The sequence below is a fragment of the Bos indicus x Bos taurus genome, chromosome 20 (assembly GCF_003369695.1).
Source record: "Bos indicus x Bos taurus breed Angus x Brahman F1 hybrid chromosome 20, Bos_hybrid_MaternalHap_v2.0, whole genome shotgun sequence".
Lineage (NCBI taxonomy): Eukaryota > Metazoa > Chordata > Mammalia > Artiodactyla > Bovidae > Bos > Bos indicus x Bos taurus.
The window spans coordinates 22,828,225-22,844,028 of NC_040095.1; the positions used below are offsets into that span (position 1 = coordinate 22,828,225).

At 41.7% G+C, this 15,804-nt stretch overlaps 1 protein-coding gene across 6 annotated transcripts in view; it reads left to right on the top strand.

Annotated features, from left to right (window-relative positions):
- The first annotated feature begins 6,537 nt into the window (after positions 1-6,537).
- ANKRD55 (ankyrin repeat domain 55) overlaps positions 6,538-15,804 on the top strand; it is a 113,209-nt gene continuing 103,942 nt past the window's right edge. For 4 of the 6 annotated variants that reach the window (XM_027520274.1, XM_027520279.1, XM_027520280.1 and 1 more), the window contains exons 1-2: positions 6,538-6,700; positions 7,003-7,093. In XM_027520274.1, the coding sequence (XP_027376075.1) occupies positions 7,036-7,093 (58 nt within the window). In that variant the 5' untranslated portion in view covers positions 6,538-6,700; positions 7,003-7,035. The other 2 variants (XM_027520275.1, XM_027520276.1) reach the window with 2 other exon arrangements.

Below are 15,804 nucleotides of genomic sequence, written 5' to 3' on the forward strand. Positions count from 1 at the left end.
AGAGATTGTATAACCATCACCATAATTAAGATAGAGAGTATTCTATCACTGCAGAAGTTCTTTCTGGTCCCTTTGTACTTTTTTCCCTCCCCTATGGAAAACACTCCTCTGATTTCTATTTTCTTTGTATCTTTTACAAGGATTCCTTATAAGTGGAGATATGCAGAATGTAGTGTTTTGAATCAGGCTTCATTCACTCAGTCAAGTGCGTTTTTAATATTCCATCATTCTTTGATGTATAAGGACTCAATTCCTTTTCATTGCTGAGTAGTATTCCAGGATATAGGTGTACCACAGCTTGTTCATTCATTTACTGGTTGTTGAATGTTTGAGCTGTTTCCAGTTTGGGGTGAAAATAAAATGCTATTAACATTCACATATAGGTATTTGTGAAAACATATGTTTTCATTTTTCTTAAGTAAATGCCAGGGACTTGAATTTCTGGGCCATATTTATCTTTACTTTTTAAGAAACAGTCAAACTTTTCTAAAATGGCTGGGTTATTTTGCATTCCCATCAGCAATGTGTCACAGTTCTAGCATCCTCACCAGCAAACAGTATGTTTTTAGCTTTTCAAAGACATTCCAGTAAGTGTGTAGTAGTATTTCATTGTGATTTTGATTTAGCCTTTCCTAATGAGCAATATGAATTGTGAACTTCCTGATTTTAGAAAACGCAGAGGAACCAGAGATCAAATTGCCAACATCCGTTGGATCATAGAAAAAGCAAGAGAGTTCCAGAAAAACATCTATTTCTGCTTTCTTGACTATTCCAAAGCCTTTGACTCTGTGGATCACAATAAACTGTGGAAAATTCTGAAAGAGATGGGAATACCAGACCACCTGATCTGCCTCTTGAGAAATCTGTATGCAGGTCAGGAAGCAACAGTTAGAACTGGACATGGAACAACAGACTGGTTCCAAATAGGAAAAGGAGTACGTCAAGGCTGTATATTGTCACCCCCGTTTATTTAACTTATATGCAGAGTACATCATGAAAAACGCTGGACTGGAAGAAACACAAGCTGGAATCAAGATTGCCGGGAGAAATATCAATAACCTCAGATATGCAGATGACACCACCCTTATGGCAGAAAGTGAAGAGGAACTCAAAAGCCTCTTGATGAAAGTGAAAGTGGAGAGTGAAAAAGTTGGCTTGAAGCTCAACATTCAGAAAACAAAGATCATGGCATCTGGTCCCATCACTTCATGGGAAATAGATTGGAAAACAGTGGGGGCTCCAAAATCACTGCAGATGGTGATTGCAGCCATGAAATTAAAAAATGCTTACTCCTTGGAAGGAAAGTTATGACCAACCTAGATAGCATATTCAAAAGCAGAGACATTACTTTGCCAACAAAGGTCTGTCTAGTCAAGGCTATGGTTTTTCCAGTGGTCATGTATGGATGTAAGAGTTGGACTGTGAAGAAGGCTGAGCACCAAAGAATTGATGCTTTTGAACTGTGGTGTTGGAGAAGACTCTTGAGAGTCCCTTGGACTGCAAGGAGATCCAACCAGTCCATTGTGAAGGAGATCAGCCCTGGGATTTCTTTGGAAGGAATGATGCTAAAGCTGAAACTCCAGTACTTTGGCCACCTCATGCGAAGAGTTGACTCATTGGAAAAGACTCTGATGTTGGGAGGGATTGGGGGCAGGAGGAGAAGGGGACGACAGAGGATGAGATGGCTGGATGGCATCACTGACTCGATGGACATGAGTCTGTGTGAACTCCAGGAGTTGGTGATAGACAGGGAGGCCTGGCGTGCTGCGATTCATGAGGTCGCAGAGTCGGACACGACTGAGTGACTGAACTGAACTGAACTGAATGAGCAATAAGGCTGAGCATGTTTTCATATACTTACTTGCCATTTATATATTTTCTCTGGTGACATCTTTGTTCACATCTTTGTTCTTGAAAATTCTTTGTATATTCTGGATGAAGTGAAGTGAAGTGTTAGTTGTTCAGTCTTGTCTGACTCTTTGCAACTGCATTGAGTGTAGCCCACCAGGCTCCTCCGTCCATGGGATTCTCCAGGCAAGAATACTAGAGTGGGTTGCCATTCCATTCTCCATGGAATCTTCCTGACCCAATAATTGAACCCAAGTATCCTGCATTTCAGGAAGATTCTTTATCCACTGAGCCACTATGGAAGCCCATATTCTGGACACAAATCCTTTATTAGATATGTTTTATAAATATTTTCTTCCTGTTTGTGTTTTGTCTTTTCATTTTCTGACCTGCATCTTTTAAAGAACAAAAGTTTTTAATTATGACAAAATTTAATCACAGTGGCTGCTGTGATTGAGGAAATGATTTTTTAAAATTTCATTTAATTTTAATCAAACTTAAAAAGTCATATGCAGCTAGTGACTACCATATTGGATGGCACAGCATATTAATGACTAACTGAACTTTCAGTGAACAATGTGTACATTTTAAAAGTTCTTTTATTATTCCTTGTTTGGATTACATTTATTGATATAACTTAATGCCTGTTGAATCTAATAATAAAGATTGGGTCTTGCCTTCTATAAATCATTTTTTCTTTTTAAATTATTTTTATCATATTTTATTAATGCATTAGTTTCATGATGGTTTGAAAATTTTAAAAACCTGGTTCTTTACCACACCCCTTCATAGCTCACAGCCTTATCATGGTGAAGGGGCTTGAGTAACTCAGTGAAGCTATAAGCCATGCTATGTAGGACCACCCAAGACAGACGGGTCATAGTGAAGAGTTCTGACCAAAAAAAGTCCCTTTGACTGCAAGGAGATCAAACAGTCAATCCTAAAGGAAATTAACCCTGAATATTCATTGGAAGGACTGATGCTCAAGCTGAAGCACTTTTGGCCACCTAATGCAAAGAGCCAACTCCTCTGAAAAGACTCTGATGCTAGGAAAGATTGAAGGCAAAAGGAGAAGGGGGAAATAGAGGATAAGATGGTTAGACAGCATCTCTGACTCACTGGGCATGAGTTTGGGCAAACTCTGGAAGATAGTGAAGAGAGACTGGCGTGCGGCCGTCCATGGGATAGCAAAGTTGGACATGACTTAGCTACTGAACAACAGCAACCTTTACCATAGGTAGTCAGAGAAGCTCTGGACTAGAGAGATATCATACATGGGCAAAGGCCTGTCTTCCTGGGGAGGGTATTCCTCATTGTTAATCCGCCGTGGCATGCTGAAGAAGGAAGTGACAAATGGGGTGAAGGAATGAAAGACTATTTTAGAAAATGTGGTCAGAGAAAGCCTTGATGTAACAGCGACATTTGAACTGGGGAACAAGCATTCCAAGGGAAGGGAAAAAATAGCAAATTTTGGGAGTTTGGGAAAGGGCATGGCATGACCCAGGAACAGAAAGGAGACCAGTGTGGCCGGATGTGAGAACAGAGGGAGGGTGGTGAGAGATGATCTGGAGAGGGGGCGCAGAGCCAGATTTTGCACAGTCACACAGACCTCCTCTTTTCCCTCCTACGTTACAGATAAGGGTTAGTGAATCACAGGCACCCGATATCTGTGAAAAGTGTGTGAATATGTCTGAATAATGGCCTTATTCAAAACACACTTGACAAAAAACAACCAAATGTTATCTTACACTTGGCTCTGGTTGTACAGAAAAAAATCATCTCTATGTCTGCAGCCTGAGAAGTGGACTGAGCAATAAGAACTCTCACAGGAAGCTAGGGGGTAGGGTACCCATACCACAGATTACGACAGGCTCAAAAAGTTATGTAATTTGCCCAAATCACACAGCTAAAAAAAAACAAACTCGTGTCCTTTATACTCTGACACTTTTCTTTAAAATGAGCCCCAAGTAGCCCTTTTACAAACATGGAATTCTCTGTATTTTCTTTTGGTTTTGGTAATGATATAAATGGGCACAGAAATATCACATTATAGAGACTTGCACCCATTTTGGGAAGTCCCCTTCTGTGTTAGTTTCTTGAAGCTGCTGCAACAAATTGGCACAAACTTGGTGGCTGAGAATATAGAAATTTATTTTCCCACAGGTCTAGAGACCAGAAGTTCAAAATCAAGGTGTCAACAGCACCATACTATCTCTGAAGTCTCTAGCAGGCAATCTGTTCCTGCCTCTTTCAGCTTTTAGTGGCTTCAACTGTACCTTCTTGGCCTGTGGCTGCATCACTGCAATCGCTGGTCACTTGACTTCACTACGTTTGTCTCTTCTAGGGACAACTGTCGTCGAATTCAGGGCCCACTCAGATAATCTAGGAGTTCCCAGGTGGTGCTAGTGGTAAAGAACCCACCTGCCAATGCAGGAGATGTAAGAGACAAGGGTTCGATCCCAGGGTTGGGAAGATTCCCTGGAGGAAGTCTCAGCAACCCACTCCAGTATTCTTGCCTGAAGAATCTCATGGACAGAGGAGCCTGGCAGACTGCAATCCATAGGGTCACAAAGAGTTGGACACAACTGAAGTGACTCAGCACACACAGATAATCTAAGATGAGTTCACCTTGAGCTCCTTAACTTGATTACATAGGCAAAGACCCCTTTTTCAAATAAGGTCACATTCACAGCTTCTGAAAATTAAGAAGCAAATGCATCTTTGTGGTGGGGGCACCATTGAACCCACCACACCCTCCCTGTGCCTCAGCCTGAAAATTCTCGCCAAGCAGCCAGCGAGACTCATCAGACTCAGTTCACTTCTCTTCTCCCAGGGATCTCTGGTCTACATTGCCTGCTGTCTGAAAAATATCATTTCAAATATTTTGCTTAGTTTTCTAATTCTTTGAACTGGAGAGTAAATCCAATCCCTATTCCTGCAGTGTAGCCAGAAGCAGAAGCTACACCCAAAGTGAAGTTCATTGAGCCTGGAAAACTTTCCTATCTTGCTTACAGCTGCATCATTAGTGCCTGTCAAAATAACTGGAGCATAGTAATCTTTCCATAAACATTGATGAGTTAATGAACAAATGAATTAAAAGGAAGTTAATCTAAGTCCTTAATCTTTCTAGTGTTTGGGACCAAGCAGCCACAACTCCTTTTACCTCAGTCAGTTGGGTGAGTTTAGGCCATCTCTCCTTAGCAGAATATCCACTAGCTTATGCCAAAATGTCTTCACCAATTCACTCTTCAGTCCCCAAAGTCTGACTTTCACATTTAATGCAAAAAAAAAAAAAAAAACCACACAGCACTGGGAAATTTAAGAAGTGCATCTATGGAGCACATTTTGGGTAATGATTTATAAGAAGTAGGTTTTGCCTGCTTTTTAAGTAAGATGAACACAGGGCATTTGCGGGGGGAAGACTGATATGAGGACGGTGAGTAAGTCATAGTATTGTCACAGGGAACTGAGGCCAGACACTGTGTTGATGGGGAAAATGTGAGAGGCAAGAGATAAGAAAGAAGTTTGTGTATTGAAGAAAACTGTTGGTTTCTGCTTTTATTTTTATAGTCACACACTAATTAAAATTTTTAAATTATTATCATTATCAACAGCATTTACGAGAGTATCTTCTATGTGACTGTTGGACTTCTCCAAATATCTGATTGTCTTGAATGTAGAGCTTTATTTGTTTTGAATTTATTATATCAGATTTTTAATAACAAATATAAAATAATAGGCTTATTATGATAAGCCTAAAAATACAGAGGTAGAAAAAGAACAAGTTAGAAATCTCCTACTGCAATTGCAATCCCCTGAAAGTGAAATTCACTCACTCGTGTCTGACTCTTTGTGACCCTATGGACTATATAGTCCATGGAATTCTCCAGGCCAGGATACTGGAGTGAATATCTGTTGCCTTCTCCAGGAGATCTTCCCAACCCAGGGATCAAACCCAGGTCTCCCACATTGCAGGCAGATTCCTTACCAGCTGAGCCACCAGGGAAGCCCAAGAATACTGCAGTGGGTAGCCTATCCCTTCTCCAGGGGATCTTCCTGACCCAGGAATTGAACCAGGGTCTCCTACATTGCAGGTGGATTCTTTACCAGCTAAGCTACCCGGGAAGCCCCTGAGGGAACCAATGTTAACAGTATATCTTCATACACCTTCCTCTGTTCCTATGAACATACATAAACATATTTATATATACAGTAGGTGGTTTCTGGTTTAATAAAAATGTAAATAAATGAAATATATAACTTTTTCCATTTGTTAATAGAATCATCCTACCAAATAAATTCACATAGATTTACTTCAGAGTTTTAAATCTAGAGTATGAATTTGCTACCATTTATTCAAGCTGCTCCTCAATTGATACACATTCAGGTGATTTTGAGGCTTTTTTCCCCACCGCGTATAATACTGCTCTAAACACCCTTGCGATTGCACACTGTTTTAATTTTATCGTTATGGATATCTGAGCCCTGAAATGCAACCTTTCAAACGCCGCTTCCTTCCCCCATCCTTCCTGTCATTTGGAGAACAGAATTGAAGGGAGACTAGAGATGAGTGGGGAAAGCCTGTAACGACTCCATACAGCACATGGGCAGCAGCCTCCTGCTACAATATTTACGTGCTATTCCATTGAGATGGCACTCTGCTCACATGACCCAAATGCAGTTCTCACTCCCCCAAGAACACAGCCGAATCCAGACTGCATTGGCAGCTCTGCACATGCTCTGTTTGGCCCTGTGAATCCTCACTCACCCATTGAGATTTCTTTTGGTTTAAAGCAACACACCAGCTGCTGAATCTCCGTGACCTCCAGTATTTTCCTGGCCCAGATCCAAGGCAGGTGGCCCTCCATGAACACCATTTTTCAGGGTTTGAGCTTTTTTTCTCTCTCTCTTTGTTGGGGGCTGGAGAGTGTTTAATAACTTACACACGGGGATAGCTGATGAGTGAGACCATAAGTAAGTCTTTTTCCTGTCAGGTATTAGAGGAATAACATTTACCTATTTTCATTGTTTGCCTTGACAACGACCTGCAGCTCTAATGCACACTGAATTCTCAAACAGAGGGCTTGGCAGGGGCTGCTGTATCTGACTGTTGTGTTGACTGTAACGTGTGAGACGGTGTGTTTTCCTCTCTAGAGACCTGGATCCTTTTTGCCATTCTGATGGTAGATGATGAGACAGGCAACCATGGATTTCAGTACTCCATCTGTGTTTGATCAACAAAAAGGTAAAAACGCTGCTTTAACTCATCCTTTGGTTCTTTGCATCTTTAGTTCAATGTAGGGATTTGCAGTTTACAGGGAGAGTGTGTGTGTGTGTGTGTGTGTGAGATGTGGAAAGAGGATTTCACATAGGAAACAAACCTGTTCTAAATGTTCACTTCTCATTTGATCAGCATTTGCAAGGGAAAAACAAGCTTATGGTCTGTTAGTCTTGTTAAAGTGCTCCTACCTACAAATTTTAAAAATTGGGTTTCAAGAGCACCAGTTATTTCAGATGGTACCATCTTTATTCTCATTAGCTTTTTGTTCAGATCTTTAAAAATACATACATTTAATAAGTAACATAAAAGAAAAAATCATATATATATTTCAATCTACTAACCCAATATCGCATTGCTGTAGTTTTGTAAATATCTCTTAATTCCCTCCAGGAATAGATGTTGCCCAAATTTATCTTGCTGCTGATACATTATCTCCTCTGAGGTTGTGTAATGACTTATCACTATGTTATTATTTGCAGTGAAAGGATATATTTTTCTGATTCCCAATTTCCAATGTGGAGGTAATTTTCCACAGGAAAAAAATTACTGTGAAATTCACCTATTCTTATAAAAAAAAAACATGTATTCAGCCATACAGTTTATGCATGTACATTCTGCATATGAAGTTTGTGTGTGTGTGTGTATGTATATATATATATATATACACACACACCTATGTGTAATCATGCACCTTCTCTCTGTAAGTACAGGAAATTTCCATTCTCTAAGTGTAATAAATATTTTTAGAAGATTTTTTAAAAATATCTGATACCTAAACCACTTGCAATAACATCTGAGTATTCCTCAGAATGCTAAGATCCTTTGATTATTTAATTGTTTTGGCTATACAGTGAAAATGGTGGTCCATGAAAGACTCATTAAGAAAATTCTTTTTTCCCCCCTTTTCCTGCTCTAGGCCATAGTGTATTTACTACCTATTCTTCAAGCTACATCTGGTTTCATGGGTGAATTCTTTTAGTTCAGTGCTTTGTCAAGTTACAGATTTACATTTAGATTTCTGAGTAATTACCTTATGCATATGCTTGTGTGTATCTTCAGAATGTGCCGATTCACACAGAATTTGGATATGAGCACTGTAGACAAAGTGATTGTTACAGCTGTGCCCACTGCAGCCTTTCCCTTTCTTTGTACTACTGATGGCAATCAGCAAGAGTGAAAATACGCTGAAATCCAAAGACCTCAAACTGGCTAAAAAATGGCATTATTGAATTACGTAATCCAAACAGGAACACAATAGGTTTATTTATTAAGACTAATTTGAGGGAGCTAGAACTGAGTATGAAGAACTAACCCTTCATAATGAATTCATCTATTCCAGTATTGTGGCTCCTAACAAGTCTGAGCCCAGAACACAGTTAAAATGTTAATTTATAATATTTATTTTCTTATAGCACCTTTCATGTGAGCAACTCGTGACTATTTCCCCACCGTAGACCTGATTCTCCCCCTTGTAAGCTAACTCTTTCCCTGGGACTTCCATCTTTATTTCTCAATCATTTCTCTCCAGAGGTGTTGTGGTATGGTGGAAAGAGCACGGGCAGAATAGGTTGGAATTGTAGAACTACTTCTTACTGTGTGACCTTAGCAAGTTACCTGACCTCTCTGGGCCTTAATTGCCTCAGCAGTAAAATAGAAGAAATGATGCTTACCTAGCAAGGTTGTTGTGAGAATCTAAAATAACGTATAAAAAGCATCTGTCACTTTGCCTGATGTACATTAGGAAAAAATTGAAGTTGCTCATTCATGTCTGACTCTTTGCAACCCCATGTAGTGTAGCCCACCAGGCTCCTCCGTCCATGGGAATTTCCAGGCAAGAGTACTGAAGTAGGGTGCCATTTCCTTCTCCAGGTGATGTGCATTAAGTACTTTCAAATTGTGGCTGTTTTTGTTATTATTATTAATATTAATATTTATAATTATTAAACCCTGAACTCACCTCTCTAACTCTGGCTCAAATTTAGCAGTCTTCAGGACAAATGAGGATTTAGTTAAGACCAGTTGACTAGATTACATTAATTTTTTATTTTTTTTTAGAACTCCAGGGTACCATTTACAGCAACCCGCAGAATTACAGTTAACTGAATGATAGCTGAATAGTTCTGTTATCATGTTAATCCTGTTATCATGTTAAAAATATATATCCTGTTATAAAAATATATATCCTGTTATCATATAATTCTGTTATCATGTTAAAAACATGAAAGGTCATAACAGATTTAGACAATTGCATAGATTCTAAATATTATATTGTTGGGTAAAACCAGGGTGAAATGATTTTCTCTTGAAAAGCTGAGTGTGGTTGGTGCTTTAGTAGAGGATTTTCCTGGAATTCCTGATATCTGGGGAATCAAAACGCTAGTGGCCACTGGCTTTACATGCAGATATGGACAAAAGACATTACATCTGGAAAGATCTTAGAAGTCGTGTAAGACTGCTGCAACAGCAGTGCCTTTATGGAACTGGCATTTATGTATAACTTTTTGTCCTGTTTTATTTTACCTTCAAAAGAAAAACATATTAAAAACCAAGGAAATCCATGGTGTTCTCCACAAGTGGTTGACATTTGACTGTTTGTTTGAATTACATATGGAAACTCATTGACAGTGTGGGTTGTTCCTGGGGTTGGCTTGATTTTTTATTTTGTTTTTATTTTTGATTTTGAGTCATTGCATCTTCTTTCAGCTGTTAACCATCAACGGGGCAAGGAGCTGGGGAGGAAATAGTGCATTGCTGTTTGTAAGCTTTTTTATTATTTTTTATTATGATTATTAAAGACCTGACTTTCTTTTCTCATTACAATGAGATTATCAGATCAGATCAGTCACTCAGTCGTGTCTGACTCTTTGCGACCACATGAATCGCATCACGCTAGGCCTCTCTGTCCATCACCAACTCCCAGAGTTCACTGAGACTCACGTCCATGGAGTCAGTGATGCCATCCAGCCATCTCATCCTCTGTCGTCCCCTTCTCCTCCTGCCCCCAATCCCTCCCAGCATCAGAGTCTTTTCCAATGAGTCAATTCTTCGCATGAGGTGGCCAAAGTACTGGAGTTTCAGCTTTAGCATCATTCCTTCCAAAGAAATCCCAGGGCTGATCTCCTTCAGAATGGACTGGTTGGATCTCCTTGTAGTCCAAGGGACTCTCAAGAGTCTTCTCCAACACCACAGTTCAAAAGCATCAATTCTTTGGCGCTCAGCCTTCTTCACAGTCCAACTCTCACATCCATACATGACCACTGGAAAAACCATAGCCTTGACTAGATGGACCTTTGTTGGCAAAGTAATGTCTCTGCTTTTGAATATGCTATCTAGGTTGGTCATAACTTTCCTTCCAAGGAGTAAGCGTCTTTTAATTTCATGGCTGCAGGCACCATCTGCAGTGATTTTGGAGCCCAGAAAAATAGTCTGACACTGTTTCCACTGTTACCCCATCTATTTCCCATGAAGTGGTGGGACCAGATGCCATGATCTTCGTTTTCTGAATGTTGAGCTTCAAGCCAACTTTTTCACTCTCCACTTTCACTCTCATCAAGAGGCTTTTGAGTTCCTCTTCACTTTCTGCCATAAGGGTGGTGTCATCTGCATATCTGAGGTTATTGATATTTCTCCCGGCAATCTTGATTCCAGTTTGTGTTTCTTCCAGCCCAGCGTTTCTCATGATGTACTCTGCATATAAGTTAAATAAACAGGGTGACAATATACAGCCTTGACGAACTCCTTTTCCTATTTGGAACCAGTCTGTTGTTCCATGTCCAGTTGGAACTGTTGCTTCCTGACCTGCATACAAATTTCTCAAGAGGCAGATCAGGTGGTCTGGTATTCCCATCTCTTTCAGAATTTCCCACAGTTTATTGTGATCCACAGAGTCAAAGGCTTTGGCATAGTCAAGAAAGCAGAAATAGATGTTTTTCTGGAACTCTCTTGCTTTTTCTATGATCCAGCAGATGTTGGCAATTTGATCTCTGGTTCCTCTGCCTTTTCTAAAACCAGCTTGATCTATCTAAATGAAATGTAACATTGAAAAAAAAAAAAACTTGGTCACATATAAAAATCACCTAGCCAGTTTTTGAAAATGCTTATGCCTGGATCCCATCACTGGATATTCCAGTTTAACTGGTGAGGGACATGGCCTGACAAAGCCCCCCAGGAAGTTCTAATGTACAAAAAATATGGAGAAGCACTCATTCCATCTATCCTCCTAACTTCTCAGATGGGAAAAGTGAAGCACAGAGAGGTTAAAATGTGGGCCCGCTTATGAGAATGGCACACAGCTAAGTAGTAATAGGGGGCTTGCCCGGTGGATCAATCGTAAAGATTCCCCCTGCGTGTTGGAGATGCAGGAGACACAGGTCAATCCCTGGGTCAGGAAGATCCCCGGAGGAGAAAATGGCAACCCACTCCAGTATTCTTGCCTGGAGAGTCCCATGGATAGAGGAGCCTGGCAGGCGACAGTCTATAGGGTTGCAAAGAGTTGGACATGACTAAGTGAGTGAGTGATAGTCACTCAGTCATGTCCAACTCTTTGCGACCCCATGGACTGTCACCCTCCAGGCTCCTTTGTCCATGGAATTCTCCAGGCAAGAATACTGGAGTGGGTTTCCATTGGCTTCTCCAGGACACAACTGAGCACCTGAACAATTAGTAACAGAGGGGACTGAGACCCAGGTGTTCACTATCCAGACAACAGACTACAAGGTTTCTTTTCCAGGCAATCTCTGGTCTTAATAGCTACTTTGAGGTGGGGGTTGGGCTCGGGTAGCTTTGGCCTATGGTTGCCCAGCGAATGGTCAGCAATGAGCACCTGGAATATACTAATGCATAATGACCTTTGGGCTTTCCAGTTGGCTCTCGTGGTAAAGAACCTGACCGCCAGTGCAGGAGACGTAAGAGACCTGGGTTTGATCCCTCACTGGGGAAGATCCCCTGGAGAAGGAAATGGCAACCTACTTCAGTATTCCTGCCTGGAGAATCCCATGGACAAAGGAGCCGGGCAGGTTACAGTCCATAGGGTCACAAAGAGTTGAACATGACTGGAGCGACTTAGCACGCACACATGCACAATGACCTTCAGAGCTCAAATCAAAATCAGGTAGATTTGGAGTCCGTCCAACTGCATTTTTCTATTTTTCTCGTTGGTAGAGGTAAATAAGACAACCCTATGCCAGGGTCTTGGGAACAGATGGATATTTGCTCTAGTCCAGTCTCAATCCTCATCCCAGTTGCGTGAACTTGGACACACTGATGATCTTCTGGTCTGTAAAATGTGGGTAGTGTTCTACATTCACAGGGTAACTGAGAAGCTCAAAGATTGTGTTATCTGTCTGACCAAGGGGGTTCAGGCCACATCTCTGGCTTTCTCTGTGAAGCTGTGAGGAGGAAGCCTGGGTCTTCACAGCTCTCCACTCTGGCTTTGTGCTTCTTGCTCTCACCATGGCAACATCTCTCTGGTCCCACATGCTCCCAGCTGTCTTCCCTCTCAGAGCCCACACGCAGGAAGGACCTGTAGTAAATCATTTACTACAGAACGCAGAGGCTCCTACTGAAGCTGAGACTTCAGTTAAGTAACTGAAGACGTTTGCATGAGGAGGAACCCAGGGCTCCGAGAGAAAATCAAATTGAGAAGGGTGCTCCCAAGGGCCTCACCCAGCACAGCCCAGCCCAGCCCAGCCCAGCCCTTCCTGGCTCTATGAGAAATGTCTGAGCACGGTGTTCACAGGGGCCTGTCGGGGCAGTGCCCCACCCTCACAGGTTTCTCTCTGGTAGGGTTGCTGAGAGAATGTGGGGAGGAGCTCAGCCCTGCAGCCCAGATTAGTGCAGAGTGTCCATGTTCTAGGGCTGCTGTAACAAATTACCACAAATTGGGTGGCTCCAAACAATTGGCATGTAATCTCTCCCAGTCCTGGAGGCCAGAAGTGTGAAATCAAGATGTCAGCAGGCGGTGTGCTCCTTCTGGAGTCTCCAGGGAAGAATCCTTCCCTGCCCCTTCCAGCTTCTAACTGTTTGTGGCTTCATCACTGCAGCCACAGTGATGGCTTCATCACAGTGTGGCTGAAGTGATGCAGCCACGTTACTTATCACTTCTGCCTCTGGTCTTCACGTGGCCTTTTCCTCTGTGTGTGTGTCTCAGAGCTCTCTCTGCCTGGTTCTTATAACAACACATGTGATTGCATTTAGGGCCTACCCAGATATGCCAGGATAAATATCTACTCTCAAGATCCTGAACTCAGGCTTTCGACATGTGAGGTCATAGCCCCCCTTTTGCCTTCTGAGGTAATAATATTCACTGGTCCCAGGGACTGAGACATGGAGATACCTTTAGGGCCCCCAATCAGCCTGCTTTATGGCATGAAAAGAGGTCAGATTTCAAGTTCCTTCTCAGATGTATGCAGCCTCCTCGCTGGGTTTTTGGTAAAATCCACTCCTATTTAAGCTAGAAGGAAGTTTGGCATTTGGGAGATGGGGTGGAAAGAGTATGAGATAAAGTGGCAAAATTGAGATCCAAACCTAAACCTGCATACTTCAAAACCCATCTTCTTTCTACTGCAGTACTCTTCCTTTATCAACCATATATTTTAAGGAAGACATAAGACATTAACAAAAATGAAAATGAATGAAGCCTATGTTTTTACAAGCAAGCTATTATCCCATTGTTTTGTGGAATTTTATGCTCCCACGTACAGATGTCTGGTTTTAATTTCCAACTTTTCATCCAAAATGGGAACTCTAAACAAAATGAACTTAGAGTGCCTAGATAATGCGCTTTGCTGGAAAAGCAAAAGTTAAAATTCTGCTGTGACAATCAGATGCCTCCAAAGGAAGAATAAGCAAATTTTCCCAGGGACTTGGGGAGGGAGTAGAGAAAAGGCAGTCAGAGGAGACTGGAGAGAGAGGGGACAGTTTGGGCTCATCACAGACCTTGAACGAGATGAAACTGGGAACAGTGAGCTGAATTTTGTGATAGATTTTCAGATTGATGGTCCAGACAAAGGAAGATTTGATGGCAAATGACCATTCCAGAGTTTTAAAAGGAGATTATCTGTCATCTTTGGGAAAATACTCAACCTTCTCCCTCTCTTGGTCAAGAAAGAGGAGCCTAAGGAAGAAGAGATGGAAGAAGAATCCTTTTTCCAATCTTCTTGCCCATTCAAGACCTAATCCAGGCAAACGTATTAACAGGAGGCCTGCCCCTCTCCCTCCTCTGCCTCCTTTGTGCGGTCTCTCTGCAGTACGCAGGAGCCTCTTTCCCACCCACCAGCTCCTGGGAAATGATGTGATACATCAGTTCACTCCTGGCTCCTTTGCTGGACCGAGCTAGAGGGAAAGTGAAAGTTGCTCAGTCATGTCTGACTCTTTGCGACCCCATGAACTATACAGTCCATGGAATTCTCCAGGCCAGAATACTGGAGTGGGTAGCCATTCCCTTCTCCAGAGGATCTTCCCAACCCAGGGATAAAACCCAGGTCTCCCACACTGCAGGCAGATTCTTTACCAGCTGAGCCACCAAGGAATCCCAGCTGGAGGGAAGCCCCTGACTGATCTTATCCAAACAATTACTATTCACAGCCTTAGAGAGCCAGGAAACCGACAGTGATTCAGTGAGTGAGGGGTGTGTTGTCATTGTCAGCATTCTCTACCACAGGACAGCCGCAGTGTCCTCCAGAATAGGGCCTCTGGCCTGAGTATGCATCGAAAGAAGGAGAATCTGGGACTGGTATGCAGAGGGAATAAAGGCCCCCCTGGTGAGCCAGATCTCCTGAATCAACCCTGATATGGTGTCCCACAGCTTGGCTAGATCAGCTTCAGAAGGCAAACCCTCAACTTAGCCCCTTGTCTGGAAGTCAGCTGGGTCACCACACTGAGCTTTTCCTACTATTCATTAACATTCATTATATTATTCAAAATCTTCATCATCTCTGTTCATTAACTTCACATTTCATTAGTTACAGCTGTGTTGAGCAACTGATTTCGTGGATTTTCCCGCTGAGGTAACCATTTGGATGCAAGGATATTTTAAAGGAAACTGAAGGAAAATCCACCAAAGTTGTAACTAGTTTTATTACAAAAATAATAGAATAATGAACATTTCAGTCATCCCCAAATATGGGATAAGGTGAGAAGGTAAGGGTCTAGATACACTGAGACCCAAGATTGGTGTAAAAAATGGGTGTGGGCTCTCTACTGTCTTGCACAAAGACCACATCCAACCATACTTATCAGCCTAATATATCCCTGAAAGGGCATGGCAACCCACTCCAGTATTCTTGTCTGGAGAATCTCCATGGACAGAGGAGCCTGGTGGGCTACATCCTTGGGGTCTCAAAGAGTCGGACACGACTGAGTGACTAAGTACACACAAGCCTAATACACAGGTTCGTGTTTTTAGTAAGGGCCCTCAAGTTTGTTTTCTCTATGTAAAAACTTTAAATATCATTTGCTTGTTGATGAGGCCACTCTTATTTTATTGGGTTCATTGGGGGAGGAAATGAAGAGAAATGTTCCAGTCTACATGGGAAATATTTCCATTTCTAAAAGTAGCCTCAGAATTTAAAAATATACACATGTAATATTTAATAACATTCTGATGCTTTTCTAACCTTTTGTTTGAAAACAGTTTTAAACTTAAACATTGTAAGAATGGTAGAAAGAAAACTGTA